Source organism: Malus sylvestris, chromosome 2 (assembly GCF_916048215.2).
Source record: "Malus sylvestris chromosome 2, drMalSylv7.2, whole genome shotgun sequence".
In the NCBI taxonomy this organism is placed as follows: domain Eukaryota; kingdom Viridiplantae; phylum Streptophyta; class Magnoliopsida; order Rosales; family Rosaceae; genus Malus; species Malus sylvestris.
In genome coordinates, this window is record NC_062261.1 from 27,343,222 (window position 1) to 27,357,015 (window position 13,794).

Below are 13,794 nucleotides of genomic sequence, written 5' to 3' on the forward strand. Positions count from 1 at the left end.
TCAAAAATAAGATTGTACCATCATTTGTCCTCATCAAAACGACTCAAATGTGAGTTGCAAAAATAACATTGTACCATCATTTGTAAGGATTGTTTTAAGTCTCCGAGAGAATTTTAGAGTCCCTAATAGCTGTCAGTGTCCGATTTAAATTTATAATATGTCGTTTCAAAGAGAACGACGAGACCAATAAGACTCAATGTTTTTGGCTAATGCTAATGTCATGTTCATGCATAAATATTTACCACAGTAGATTTTCGTGCCAAATGAAAAAGAAATGTAAATTACAAAGTAAAAGAAAGAAATATTAACAAGGTAAAGAAAAATAAAACAAGAAAAAGGAGGATGGGCCAAGAGGAGTATACCGGGCCAAGCTCAGCCTGGTTAACCATTTTTCTGTTGGGGTAACCGCAACGACGTCGTCGCTGCTTTTGGCGGGTAAAAGAATGAAATTGAGGAAATCAAGCGCGCCATAAACCTCTAGGAAGTAGGAACTGGAAGTCTCTCTGTGCACAGCTTCCCCACTCCTCACACTTCGAAACCCTAGCGAGTCAGAGAACCACAATACGGCGTCGTTTTCCCTGCAAAAACCTTGGGCCATCATCTTTGCCGTTCTAGCATGTAAGTATCTCTCTCTGTTTCGTCATTTTCTATCGAAAATTCATCTGATTTCTCATTTGGGCAAAATTGGGATTGTGCAACTTGAGAAATGTCAGATTGTTTTTGTGTAATTTTTGGAATGCCGTTAGGCAGTGTTTGGTTGCTGAGAAAATGCAGGAAAACGAGAGAACGGAAAAAGAATCGGAATTAGCCTTTTCGGTTTTTGGGATATGAGAACCGTAAAATGTTAGTGTTTGCAGCATCTATCCAGAAGCATAATTGTGGGGTTTCTGGTGTTGATTGGTAAACAGTTTCAAGCGGGTTAAATCTCGTTATCGAATTGGCTGATTGTTACATTTTCCCTTGCCTAATCTGCGATTTTTAATTAATTGGCAAGTTTAGATTGCATAACTAATTGTTACAATTCCACAACACTGACAAATTTGATTTCTGTATAAAGAGCAGAATTTTTTAGTGTATTTAGAGTGAACATTAAAGATTACTTTTGTGAGTTGTATCAATGGTTTTGATTCATTGTGTTGTTTATTAGCAAGTTTCTATGATATGATTGTTTACGCGTATGGGCTACTAAAGAATTACTATACTTAACTATAGTGGTTTCTGTAGCTTCTTTGCTCGTATTTTTTAATTTGACACCGATGAATCCAAAATCTATAACTTTTTCTTACACTTGAATTTTAGGCAACTCCAGTCCAGAAAATACAACTCAAGGCAATAAACGACGAGGGTTATTCATCATCTTGGCTTTCAACCATAGATATTTTTTTGTGGAAGTTGGGACTCTCATGTAGAAGTCTCATTTTCCCTTTCACAATCAATCTCTCTGTGTGTGTATGGAGAAAGCTATGGACCCATCATCTCCAGCCTGCACTGGTGCTGAAGCAGTACTAAGTCTCCAACCCAACTCGTCAATTCCTATTACATATCACCCACTCTTTGGTCCACACGATGATCTGATCCTCCTTGAGGTTGATCAGAAACTTCTCCCTGATGTCCTGCACCAAAGGTGAGGGATAAGTTAAACTACCTTCTGGAGCCTTTGTTCTGGGGTCAATAGAATGTTATTTTTTGTTACTTACTTGCAATTTCTTTTCTTCTCTTTTTCATTTCTCTAGAGTAACTGTTAGAGGACAGCCTGATGAAGATGCAGTCCTCTGCACGGAGTCAAAAACTTATGCAATGAAGTCCGTTGGAACTTCAAATTCTGTTTTTCTCATACCCCCATGCGGTCAATATACTACTTTTGAAACCCCAAAGTGTTGCGATGAGAACTATCATGACCCCCAATCTGTTGCTTCTGTCATTAAGGTTGCAACTGGTAACATGGAGCTTGTTGAAGTTGCTCCCCGACTTGACAAGCTAAGGTTGCTACTTTCCCAAAATCCTTACCGATCTGATGAGGACATAGAAATGGTGGATTTAGAGGAGATGGAGAGAACAAATACAGGACTGTATAGATGGAATGATCTTATCGAGAAGGTTCAAGCCAGTGATTACGAATTAAGGACTGGGTTGCAGGCTCTTTCAGCAGTAGAGATAAATGGATACTGGAGAATTGTGGATGAGAAGTACATGGGCACAATTCTAAGGATGCTTTTGCACAATTCAGTGTTGAATGACTGGTCCTTGTGTTTGCTTAATCAAGATGATGTTGTCAATATGTTGGAATCAGATGGCTTTCCTCGCAAACTTGCAGACCACTGCTTGCATGTTTTTGGTAGTAAGGTGGCTGAAGGTGCGACCACAAGTTGTGTCTGGAAGTTGGATGAGAGGAAGGTATGTGTGCATTTTGCAAGAGAAATCTTGAGTGATGGGAAGAGGAAGATGAAGAAGTTCATGGAGGAATGGGTTCGCAAGGTTCCTGAAGGGATGGCAGCTAGTTTTGACATATTGGAAGGTGAAGTTTTGATAGAGAGGCTTGGAGCTGAGACATGGATTCGAGCCTTCAGTGTTTCATCTCTACCCTACAATCCTGCAGAACGATTCTCCATCCTTTTTCAAGAGCGTCCAAAATGGGAATGGAAGGATCTACAGCCCTTTATCAGGTTAGTTTGTATATTCTTGTGATCGTCCTTTTTCTTTTCTTTTTCTTTTTTTTCAGTCTATTCTTGTTTTAGAGATTTTGATCAAAAGTAATTTACATTTTCCTTGTCTGAATCTACTTCTTAGGGACTTGAATGTGCCAGGACTTTCTGCAGAAGGTTTGCTTCTCAAATACACTAGAAGAACACAACCAACTGCTGATGCAGAGCCAGTCTTCAGCGCAAGATAGTATTAGTGTATCTATTATTATGCATTTCTCTGGTACTACTTTCACTGTGTCAGCGTGTTTGCACTTTTGAATTGGCTATATTGTTAACAAATCAAGTACTGTCCTCTGCATATTATCGCTCAATGCACTCTAATCAAAAACCTGATTTTGTTCGGATGCATAAACATTCAGAAGTGAATTTGTTGCTGCAGTCATCGTTAGCATTAGAGAAAACCTGCGTCGCAGTAATAAATTGGTCACTTGGCAGGCCTTGTTTCTAATTGTTGGTTCTGGTAAAGCGTATGCCAAATGTGATTTATAATAGCATGAACATCGTATATGTTATGATTATAGAGAGATAATCTGCGGATCAAATTGCTTCTACTTCTGTAGGTCACTGATACGATTGCCTTTTTTCAGTTGAATTTTCGTACTGGTTATTTTTCTGCGAAGTTTGTCGTTAAATCTTTCACTGAAACAGCCGCTTTTAGTTTTAGGTCGGGCTTCCAACCTAGCTTCATTTCAACTTGACAAAGAAAAAGGTTGAAGAGTTGAGTCCTTTCTCTGATGGTTATTCATCCTAATCGAGGTACCCTTGTATGTGACGAGGAAATGAAGAACGGGAATGAATCGAAGTAAGGCAAATCTAGCTCTAGTTTTGGGGCATCTTCTCTTTTGCTTACTGCGAGAGAGGATGCTTCCGAACCAACATATCAAAAGATTCCCGTTCTGGGAAACTCTCACTTTTCGAAGTGTACAAAACATAGCTAAGGTAAGGGACATTGTATCGCAGCCGGCGGCCGCTCCGCTCTGTTCCGGTCCCATGATGTTATGGTCTGTGATTCATCAATATGTAATTGGGTTTAAAATTGTAATCACGATGCTGGTTCTTTTTTGAACCCAGATCCAACTCCACAACCGACTTTGGGCAATGCCTCCGATCCTTAAGAGGTCGAGCCTCTTTGCCATCATTGGCGTGAACTCGCAGAAACTGGGGGTAATGCTCGTCCTCCTTGGCAACTCTGTATTGAGTTTCCCCGTTTTGTTTCAGGAAAAAATCCTGTTGCCCGGATATACAAGGTAGAGCAACTCTTTGCTTATTACAGTAACGCTGATCAACAGAAGGTGTTGACAGTCTCATTTTCACCTTAATGAGGATGCATCACAATGGTTTTGCTGGGCTGATTGCTTAGACTCAACTCTTTGCTGGGTGGAGTTCACAAAGGTATTTTGCCGCGAATATGGACCCTCTTAATTAATTATTTAAAACAAAGTTTAAAAAATGTTGATTTTATGATTTAAAATAATAAAAACGAATTTAATTCAAATAATTAAATAAATTGGCAAAGTAAAGAAAACAAAAGAAAATAGTTTTGAAAATCAATTTAAGCACTAGGGTTCCACCTTCACCTTAACAATCATATGTAGTTCTTTTAATTACTTATGAACAAGATATAAAATATTGATGATATCGGAAATATAGGTAGTCCAAAAACAAGGAAATATCGGGATATTATCGATATCGATAAAAATAATATAGAAACCACGGAAATTGTAAGAAAAACTTGGAAATTTTTATTGAAACTTTGCAGGATGTTTATTTAGTCAATTATCTATTAGTTTATCACAAAAAATTGGAAGGAAATGCATTGCATGATGGATTTAACTGATTTAAGTTGATTATATAGCGAGCTGTCATATGCAAATTTGTTTCTTGCAAAAAGAATTCAAAACAAAATCATATATATAAATATTTTAGCATATTTTCACAAAAACATAAATGATATGGTGGTCAAGGTGTTGAAGGGTAGCAGTTCCGTTGGTTTAAAATCTCAATCCATTAACCGAGTCCAAGTGTGCTCAAAACCCTCAACAACAACAACGTGTTACGTGTCACTCTCATTACGCACCCAGATAAAACGCCAGTCCCAGATTTATCAAATCAAACTTTTTCCAAACTCCCAAAATACCCCTACTGCACCTCCCATTCTCCCACCCCACCACCAAACAATCTCCGTCATTTCAGTCATAACCTAGGTCCTTTTTCGTCCACCCAAAATTCCCCCACCTTTCTACAATGTCTGAACTTCACCGAAAACCAAGAAAGGCAGGAAGGGGAGTGAGAGAGAGAGAAAGAGAGAGAAAGAAAGAGAAGAGAGAGAGAAATGGAGTTCAATTTCAACACCAACATGGCTGAAGCGGAGCGCCGTGAAGCTACTGTCGGCACATGACTTACAGGAGACCAAGACCTTCGCGCCAGAGAGACTGACCCCAGGCTCGAGGCCACCGAGCAGATAATCGTCGTCGCCGACACTCTTCTTGCCGCTGAATCCCAGATCAACAACCAAAACCAACAGCCCGATTGGTACGCTATTCTCCAACTCGCCCAGTACACTCAGAACCTCGAAATCGTCGTGACTCAGTACCGCCGACTTGGTCTTCTGCTGAACCCCCACCGAAATCACTTTCCTTACGCTGATTATGCCTTCCGGCTGGTCTTTGAGGCCTGGAACGTCCTCTCTAACCCCATCAAGAAGGCCATGTACGACCACAAGTTGAGCATGTTCAATCGGTTCAATTCGTCCCCATCCGGGTCAACTCAGCTGTTTGAGAGGCAATATTATCGGTTCATCTTGCGATATTATTGGTAATATCGCGATATTTGGACGAAAACTCATTAGATAAATGTTAAAATATCTTTCTTTCCTAAAACCGATATTATCGGCAATATTTCGCCGATAATATCGGCATTTCAAACCATGCTTATGAATTATACATGCATATTTGAAGGTTGGGTTTTCCTAATATATACCTACTTGAACACCCAACATATAGCGTATATCAAGCATGCAATCCATCTATGGTATTCAGATCAAATCTAAACATGCATGACTTATTAAGTTTTATGAAACCTTTTGAAAAACCATATAACCCTTAAGATGTGGTATTAATCTTAAGTGAACTTGCACATATTAACCACAAGAAGCCTTCGTTAATTTCAGGACCAACCTCCGACCAAAATTGCATCAAATTACTTTTCTAAACATCATAATGGTAGCTAAGCATTAAGACAATTAGACAGTATAAACCGGTGATTAATAATTCAAAATCTGCATGCATAAAATCATAAGCAAATTGAAAAGAAACTACATATTTTTACTAAGGCTTCTGGTCTCGCCCTAGCAAAAGGAAATTAGTTATGAACAATCATAAAATAAAATATTATTAAAAATAAGGATAGAAAACATCTTGAAATACAAATTGTCAAAAGCCTGGTTCTTCCCCCTCTTCTCTTTCAAAACCCTAATGGCTAAAAGCCTTATTTATATTACTACACAATTAAAATCCTTACTAGAAAATGTCTTCTAAAAACTAGGAAACAAAATAACTTAAACTAGGAAACATAATCCTAATCAAATATGACAAATCTGTCCAGCCACAAATCAGCCATGTTTTGGACCCATATTTGCTCCAAAACAAGCCCAGAATAGCTGCATTTAAAGCTGGAAATATTTTGAACACTTCTCCAGAAGGCCAGGAACCCATAAGAGGTCCTTGTGCTCCAAAACTTACAATTAAGCCCAAAAAGTTACTTTTTAGCGAAGCACGCTGTACCTTTATTTCATCGCCATAAATAAACCGCTTGGTAGAAAAATATGAAACTTTTACACGAGCAAGTTGAGACACACACAAACGTCCTCCAATTGGAATTACTCCAAAATTCATCCATTTGATCATATTTTGCTCCATAGGAAGTTGGAAATCCTATATTGAAAATACAATTTGAAGTATCAAAATTCTTCCTAAATAATAATCAAAATAAACCAAGATTAGGGTAATATATATATATAATATAATATTGACTCATCAGATACCAAACACATTGACCTTAAATCCACTGCTATGAAACCTTCATTTACACCTCGGCCACCACCCCACACTCCACTTCCTACTTTTAACCCTATGGCTAGAACTGGTTCCTTGCTAGTGAAGAAACTTTCACCTAATGAAACTCAACGCAAAAGGGATAGGGGAGATTGTTGGTTCTATGATGAAAAATGGTCTCGAGACCATAAATGTACCAATAGGCAATTACTTATGTCGGATATGATACACCATAAAGGAAGAAACCTTACCATCCGAATTATCCCATATGGAGCTTAGTGAGTGTTCATTCTATGTACTAGTGGTCCACATAAGGTTCAAACCATGAAGGTTGATGGTTTTATCAATGGCCAAAAAATTAAAATCCTGTTAGATTCAGGCAGCACCCATAACTTTGGATTATCAGGTGTTAAAGAACTTTGGGTGGCCCTCTCAACCAACCAAAACTTTTGAAGTTATGATTGTAGATGGTGTTAGAGATTTCAAAAATAAATATATAAATTATACACACACACACACACACACACACACATATATATATATATGACTTGGCTGCATTGTGCAGCATGTGTGTGTGCGCAGAAAGGGCAGCAACCTTACAAAGGGTTGTGTTTTATTCAACCTTTTAGGGTTGTATATTTTTTGAATGGTTGCAAGTTTTGGTTAAAAGACATGATGCTTACTCAAATTGTATGAGTAGAATTAAAAGATATAATTAGTCAATATTTATTTTCTAAAAATTATAAATAGAAGACATGTCGTTTGGATCAACACTTTTAAGAAGAGTTGTATATCTTCAACTAAAATGAAAGGACTCGATGAACGAGTGCCTTAATGCCTATAAATACCTATTGTGGCATAATGTTTCACACACAATTTCAGAAATTTGTTTCTATATTCCTTACTCTCTTTTTTCTCCATCACATTCATACAATTTTTTTCTAGTTATTTCTAAGGGAATACATTTCGGTTTTGCTAATCAAATATTATATACTTTGTTGTATCCTGAAAGTGACTTGCCAAGAACCCTTTAGCAAACTCATTCGAATGGGGGCAAATAACACTTTAAGGAAATGACTCAAGTTGTACCTCAAAGTCATCATTCGGATTATTCTCTATATTTCTACATTTACTCTAACAATCTTAAAGTGTTATTTTCGTCATGGAGAACAAATATGATAATATGGCTTTGAAGATTATCGATCAAGATGTCTATAAGCTAGACAAATTTGATGGATCAAATTTCACCCTATGGAAGGACAAGATGTGTTTCGTGCTTACTGTTCTAAATGTCATATATGTGTTAAACCCGAAATTGGAGCCTATTTGTGAACCAAGTGACAAAGACTCTGACACAATAGTTGCCGATCGAAAGAAGCGTGAAGAAGATGAATTGGTATGTCGATGACACATCTTGGGCACATTATCTAATCGCTTATATGACCTGTACGCACACATTCAATCTTCGAAGGAAAAGAAGCACTTGACCACAAGTACACAACGGAGAAAAGAGGTACTGATAAATTTTTAATGTTCAAATATTATGTATTCACTATGTTTGATAACAAATCCATCCTAGACCAAGTTCATGAATTATTGGTCTTGGTCTCAAAGTTTTGTGAACTTAAAATAGTTATTTTGGATCCTATGATAGTTGGGGCTATTATGGCAAAATTACTCCAAACATGGAATAACTATAGAAAGAAACTTCTACACATGGTGGAAGATATTAGTTTGGAGGATTTGCAAAAGGGTATTCAAATTGAAGAGGAAACTCGAAATCGTGATAAGAATTTTGCAAATCAAGATTCCTCCAAAATTCACATTGTTGAAGGAAACAAATACATCCTATGATAGTTGAGGCTATTATGGCAAAATTACTCCAAACATGGAATAACTATAGAAAGAAACTTCTACACATGGTGAAAGATATTAGTTTGGAGGATTTACAAAAGGGTATTCAAAATTGAAGAGGAAACTCGAAATCGTGATAAGAATTTTGCAAATCAAGATTCCTCCAAAATTCACATTGTTGAAGGAAACAAATACAAAAAGAATTTCAAAGTCAAAATTGACAAAGGGAAGTTTAAGAATACCAATTCCATCAACAATCAAAAGAATGCAAATGGTGTCTGCTACCATTATGGAAAGAAAGGCCATTACATTCGTGATTGTAGACACAGAAAAGCAAGTGAAAAATATGCTAATAAGATGAATAGCGCAAACATGGTGGAAAATTCTGGAATTGATAACATAGTTGCAATGGTAACAATGATGCATATTGACATGATTACCGAACTGAATATGGCAACGGCAATAAAATCTTCTGATTAGTGGCTCGACTCAAGGGCTACTATACATATGTGCAATGATAGGGCACAATTCAAGACATATGAAGCATTAACGACCAATCAAGAGGTTTTGATGGAGAATCATAATTCCGCCAAAGTTCTAGGAAAATGAACCGTTGAACTTCAGTTTACTTCTGGGAAGAAATTGACATTGCTCAATGTACTACATGTTCCAGAAATTAGAAAAAATCTTATGTCTACAAATTTATTATGTAAGAACGGTATAAAGACTGTTCTAGAATTGGACAAGTTAATAATGTCGAAAAATGGAATGTTTGTTGGGAAGGGGTATTCTTGTGATGGGATGTTCAAACTATGTATTAATAATAAAGTGAATTCTTCTGCTTATATTGTTGAATCTTCCTCTCATTTATGGCATTTACGTTTAGCACATATAAATTTTAGATCTTTAAAGTACATGCACACACTTGGTTTAATTGCTTGCAATGATGATTATAATGATAAATGTGAAACATGTATTCAAGTGAAAATGACTAAGAAACCTTTTTCAACTGTCGAAAGAAATACAAATTTATTAGAATTAATACATTCTGACATATGTGAATTCAATGGTATTTTAACAAGAAGAGGAAAAAGATATTTTATCACATTTATAGATGATTGTTCTAAGTTCACTTATGTTAAAGATGAAGCTTTTGAGTGTTTAAAGCGCTATAAAGCTGAAGTTGAAAACCAAAAAGGAAGGAAAATTAAATGCATTCGCAGTGATAGAGGTGGTGAATATTTTTCACATGAATTTGATATTTTTTGTGAAGAGTATGGTGTTGTACATCAAAGAACTGCACCCTATACGCCATAATAAAATGGTTTGGCAGAAAGAAAAAATAGGACACTCGCTGAAATGATTAATTCTATGATGATTAATGCTAATACTCCTAAACATTTATGGGGAGAAGCATTATTTAATGCATGCCATGTACACAATAGAATTACATCTACGAAGACACATGTGTCACCATATGAAATTTGGAAAGGAAGAAAACCAAATTTGTCATATTTGAGAGTATGGGGTTGTGTAGCCTTTTACAAGGCACTGGACCCTAAGAGATCCAAGTTGGGTCCAAGAGGAATTAAAAGCATATTTGTATGATATGCATAAAATTCAAAGGCATATAGGTTGCTTAATTTAGACTCAAATACAATAGTTGAGTCTAGAAATGTCGAATTTATAGAAAATAAATTTTATAACGACTACTCAGTGTCTGGAAAAGAGAATGATCAAACACCTTTCTCTAATCCGGCTACTAATCATTCTCAAGGTGAGAAAAGAAAACAATATGAAACTATTAATGAACCAAGGAAAAGCCAAAGGGTAAGAAAAGAAAAAACTCTAGGCTCTGATTTTATTTCATCTCAATCTATTGTATTTTTAGTCGAAGGAAATAGAACAAAAGTTCTTAAGAAAATACCCATATTGTTGAATGTTGAGGATGATCCTAAAAGTCTAAGCGAAGCATTGACTTTAAGAGATGTAGCCTTTTGGAAGGAGGCTATAGATGATGAATTTGAATCATTAATATCTAATTAGAAATGAGTTTTAGTAAACTTGCCCCAAGGATCAAAAGCAATAGGTTGTAAGTGGGTATTTAGAAGAAAATACAATACAGACGGGTCTATTCAGACATTTAAAGTCAGGCTAGTTCCCAAAGGTTTTAAGCAAAAAAAGGGAATAGACTATTTCGATACATATGCACCAGTAACTAGGCTCACATCAATTAGAATATTGTTTGCATTGGCATCTTTATATAATTTGCATGTGCATCAAATGGATGTGAAAACGGCTTTTTATATGGTGATTTAGATGAAAAAGTCTATTTGGAACAACCATAAGGGTTTGTTCTCCCAGGAAATGAAAAAAAGGTTTGTATATTAGTAAAGTCGTTATATGGATTGAAGCAAGCACCAAAACAATGGCATGAAAAGTTTGATTTTGTCATTTTATCATATGGATTTAGACATAACAGTGCTGCTAAATGCATATACTCTAAATTCACAAATGATTATTGTGTTGGTATATGTTTATATGTCAACAACTTGCTAATTTTTGGTACAAACATGAAAGGTGTATTTGAAACTAAAGAGTATCTAAATTCAAAATTTAAGATGAGAGACTTGAATGAAGTAGATACTATCTTGGGAATTAAAGTAAAGAAGTATAGTAGGGGTTACACTTTGTGTCAATCACATTATATAGAAAAATTGCTTTTAAAGTTTAAATATCTACAAATAAAAGAAGCAAATACTCCTTATGACCCTAGTGAAACTTTGCTTAATAATTCTGGTAGGTCCGTTGCACAACTCTAGTATGCTACTGAAAATTCTAAATAGAAGACATGTCTTTTGGATCAACACTTTTAAGAAGAGTTATATATCTTCAACTAAAATGAAAGGACTCGATGAACGGGTGCCTTAATGCCTATAAATACCTGTTGTGGCATAATGTTTCACACACAATGTCAGAAATTTGTTTCTACATTCCTTGCTCTCTTTTCTCTCCATCACATTCATACAATTTCTTTCTAGTTATTTCTAAGGGAATACAATTCGGTTTTGCTAATCAAATATTTCATACTTTGTTGTATCCTGGAAGTGACTTGCCAAGAATCCTTTAACAAACTCATTCAAGTGGGGGAAAATAACACTTTAAGGAAACGATTCAAATCGTACCTCAAAGTCATCATTCGGATTATTCTTTATATTTCTACATTTACTTTAACAGATGGTGGTAAAGTAAGCAGCTCAGGTTGTTGTAGAGCCACTGAATTAACTCTAGGAGGTTAGACTTATGTAGTTGATATGTATGCTTTGCCTCTAGGGGGATGTGATGTGGTATTAGGGGTACGGTGGCTCTCTTCTGTTAGTCTTTTCCTTTGGGATTTTCAGCTTCTGATAATGGAATTCACCAAAAAAAATACTAAGTACGAGCTCACTCATAACTCTTCTACAACTCCACCTATCCAGGAGATTTTTTTGCAGTAATTGGATTAAGAGATATTCAACTCTAATTTGGGTTTGTTTTTGTACTCAATGGAGAGTAAAAGATTGGAAGCTGTTTATCGAAAAAAAAAAAAATTAGAAGCTAGTGATCTAAATCTTGAGCAGTTGCAGAAATTACAAACTCTATTAGGACACTTTGAGGAGATCTTTGTCTTGGCATCCAAGTTACCTCCTAGTAGGTCCCATGATCATTATATACCCCTCATTCCAGGTTCCATACCTCCCAATATAAAGACCCTATCACTATGATCCACTCTAGAAATTAGAAATTGAGAAAGCAGTGCAAGAATTGCTAGATTTGGGGTTCATCATACCTAGCCACACCCATTTTTCTTTCCTTGTGCTATTGGTTAAAAAAGAAAAAAGGTACTTTGAGGCTCTGTATGGGCTATAGAGAGTTGAGTTCACTAATTGTCAAGGACAAATATCATATCCCTCTAATTGATGACTTATTGGATGAATGGTATAGGGCGATATACTTCTCTAAGCTTGATATATGGTTTTGATATCACCAAATTCGAATGAGTACTAAAGATATACAGAAAACAACATTCATAACTCATGAAAGACACTATAGAGGTTCAAGGTTTAGGAAGAACATCATTTTACTGCTATGACATATCTTGACCCCAATAACACAAGTTACAAGGCCGTGGTGTGCTGGCTGGCGTTAAATTGACCATATGACCCTATCGTGACGTCACAAGCCAACTTAATGACGAAACCATCATAAGATATTTATGATGTAAATTATCTTGGGATTAAGTCCCGTTATTATCGCATTACGTCAGAGCAACTACAAGGTTCACACAACAGTAAACACATAAAGTGTAGTACTGTGTATAATCATAAGTACGATAAAACTGCAGTAAATGAACTATCACCCTAAATCCAAAGGATGAAAGCCTTACTGCCAAGCCCACTCGTTAGCATCGGTGTTCTCCTTATTCTCGTTACGTCCTAAAGGGGTCGACAAAACAAAACGTGAGTGGACCAATTTTATCACATTTAAAATCGTTCAAACATAAAAACCCCTATTTTGAACACATATATAGTGAAAACTACATACATGGTAATACTATAATAATAGTTGCCAAGATCAACTTAATCTTGCTCGTCGTATCAAAGAAAGTAAATCAATCACAAATAAAGTAATGTATAACAAGCAGGTAAAGTGGCGTCTACCTGATTGATATCTAGCATCTACTAGCAAATTCTAGCCTCTACTAGAATAGAAGCACTCATTGTTGAAGATCAAGGACAATGGTGGATAGACTCAGGGGCAGCTCGTCATGTATGTAAGGACAAAAGTTGCTTCATCAATTTCAAGGAGAAAGCATTAGGAGAATATCGTCTCTACATGGGCAACAGTACTTATGTCGATGTTTTGGGTGAAGGAGATTGCAAGATCAACAATAGTAAATATACCATTGTACTTAAAAATGTTCAGTTTGCACCAAATATAAGGATGAATCTTGTCTCTATCTCTGTCTTAGAAAAGAAAGGTTTTGAGACAAGATTCATGAATGGTGTTGTCACTATTGGAAAAAAATGTTATATTTATATAAGGGGAATAAGAGTCGATGATATGTACTTAGTTTGTATTAATAAAAGTATTTCTTCCGAGTATGCCTTTGTCTCTACTATTCAAAATTTGTCCTATTTATGGCA

General features: G+C 36.1%; 2 protein-coding genes across 3 annotated transcripts; both read left to right on the plus strand.

Moving 5' to 3' along the window:
* The first annotated feature begins 404 nt into the window (after positions 1-404).
* On the plus strand, positions 405-3,054 carry LOC126609798 (uncharacterized). Of its 2 annotated transcripts, none has more exons than XM_050277729.1 (4): positions 405-618; positions 1,300-1,624; positions 1,734-2,663; positions 2,788-3,054. In XM_050277729.1, the coding sequence occupies exons 2-4, from the start codon at positions 1,452-1,454 to the stop codon at positions 2,888-2,890; spliced, it is 1,206 nt and encodes a 401-aa protein (XP_050133686.1). In that variant the 5' UTR covers positions 405-618; positions 1,300-1,451; the 3' UTR covers positions 2,891-3,054. The 2 variants fall into 2 exon arrangements, with proteins under 2 accessions (XP_050133686.1, XP_050133690.1); XM_050277733.1 differs by having other exon boundaries at positions 1,310-1,624.
* Positions 3,055-4,654: 1,600 nt separating this feature from the next.
* Positions 4,655-5,520, plus strand: LOC126602561 (uncharacterized protein At4g38065-like). The gene is made up of 2 exons (XM_050269465.1): positions 4,655-4,691; positions 5,108-5,520. The coding sequence occupies exons 1-2, from the start codon at positions 4,655-4,657 to the stop codon at positions 5,518-5,520; spliced, it is 450 nt and encodes a 149-aa protein (XP_050125422.1).
* Positions 5,521-13,794: the final 8,274 nt, after the last annotated feature.

Bases quoted from the DNA above. Each gene is read 5' to 3' on its own strand.
- LOC126609798 (XM_050277729.1), top strand. From the start codon at position 1,452: ATGGAGAAAGCTATGGACCCATCATCTCCAGCCTGCACTGGTGCTGAA. The intron at 1,625-1,733 runs GTGAGGGATAAG...TCATTTCTCTAG, and splicing joins CCTGATGTCCTGCACCAAAG to AGTAACTGTTAGAGGACAGC. The intron at 2,664-2,787 runs GTTAGTTTGTAT...TCTACTTCTTAG, and splicing joins GATCTACAGCCCTTTATCAG to GGACTTGAATGTGCCAGGAC.
- LOC126602561 (XM_050269465.1), top strand. From the start codon at position 4,655: ATGGTGGTCAAGGTGTTGAAGGGTAGCAGTTCCGTTG. The intron at 4,692-5,107 runs GTTTAAAATCTC...CATGACTTACAG, and splicing joins GAAGGGTAGCAGTTCCGTTG to GAGACCAAGACCTTCGCGCC.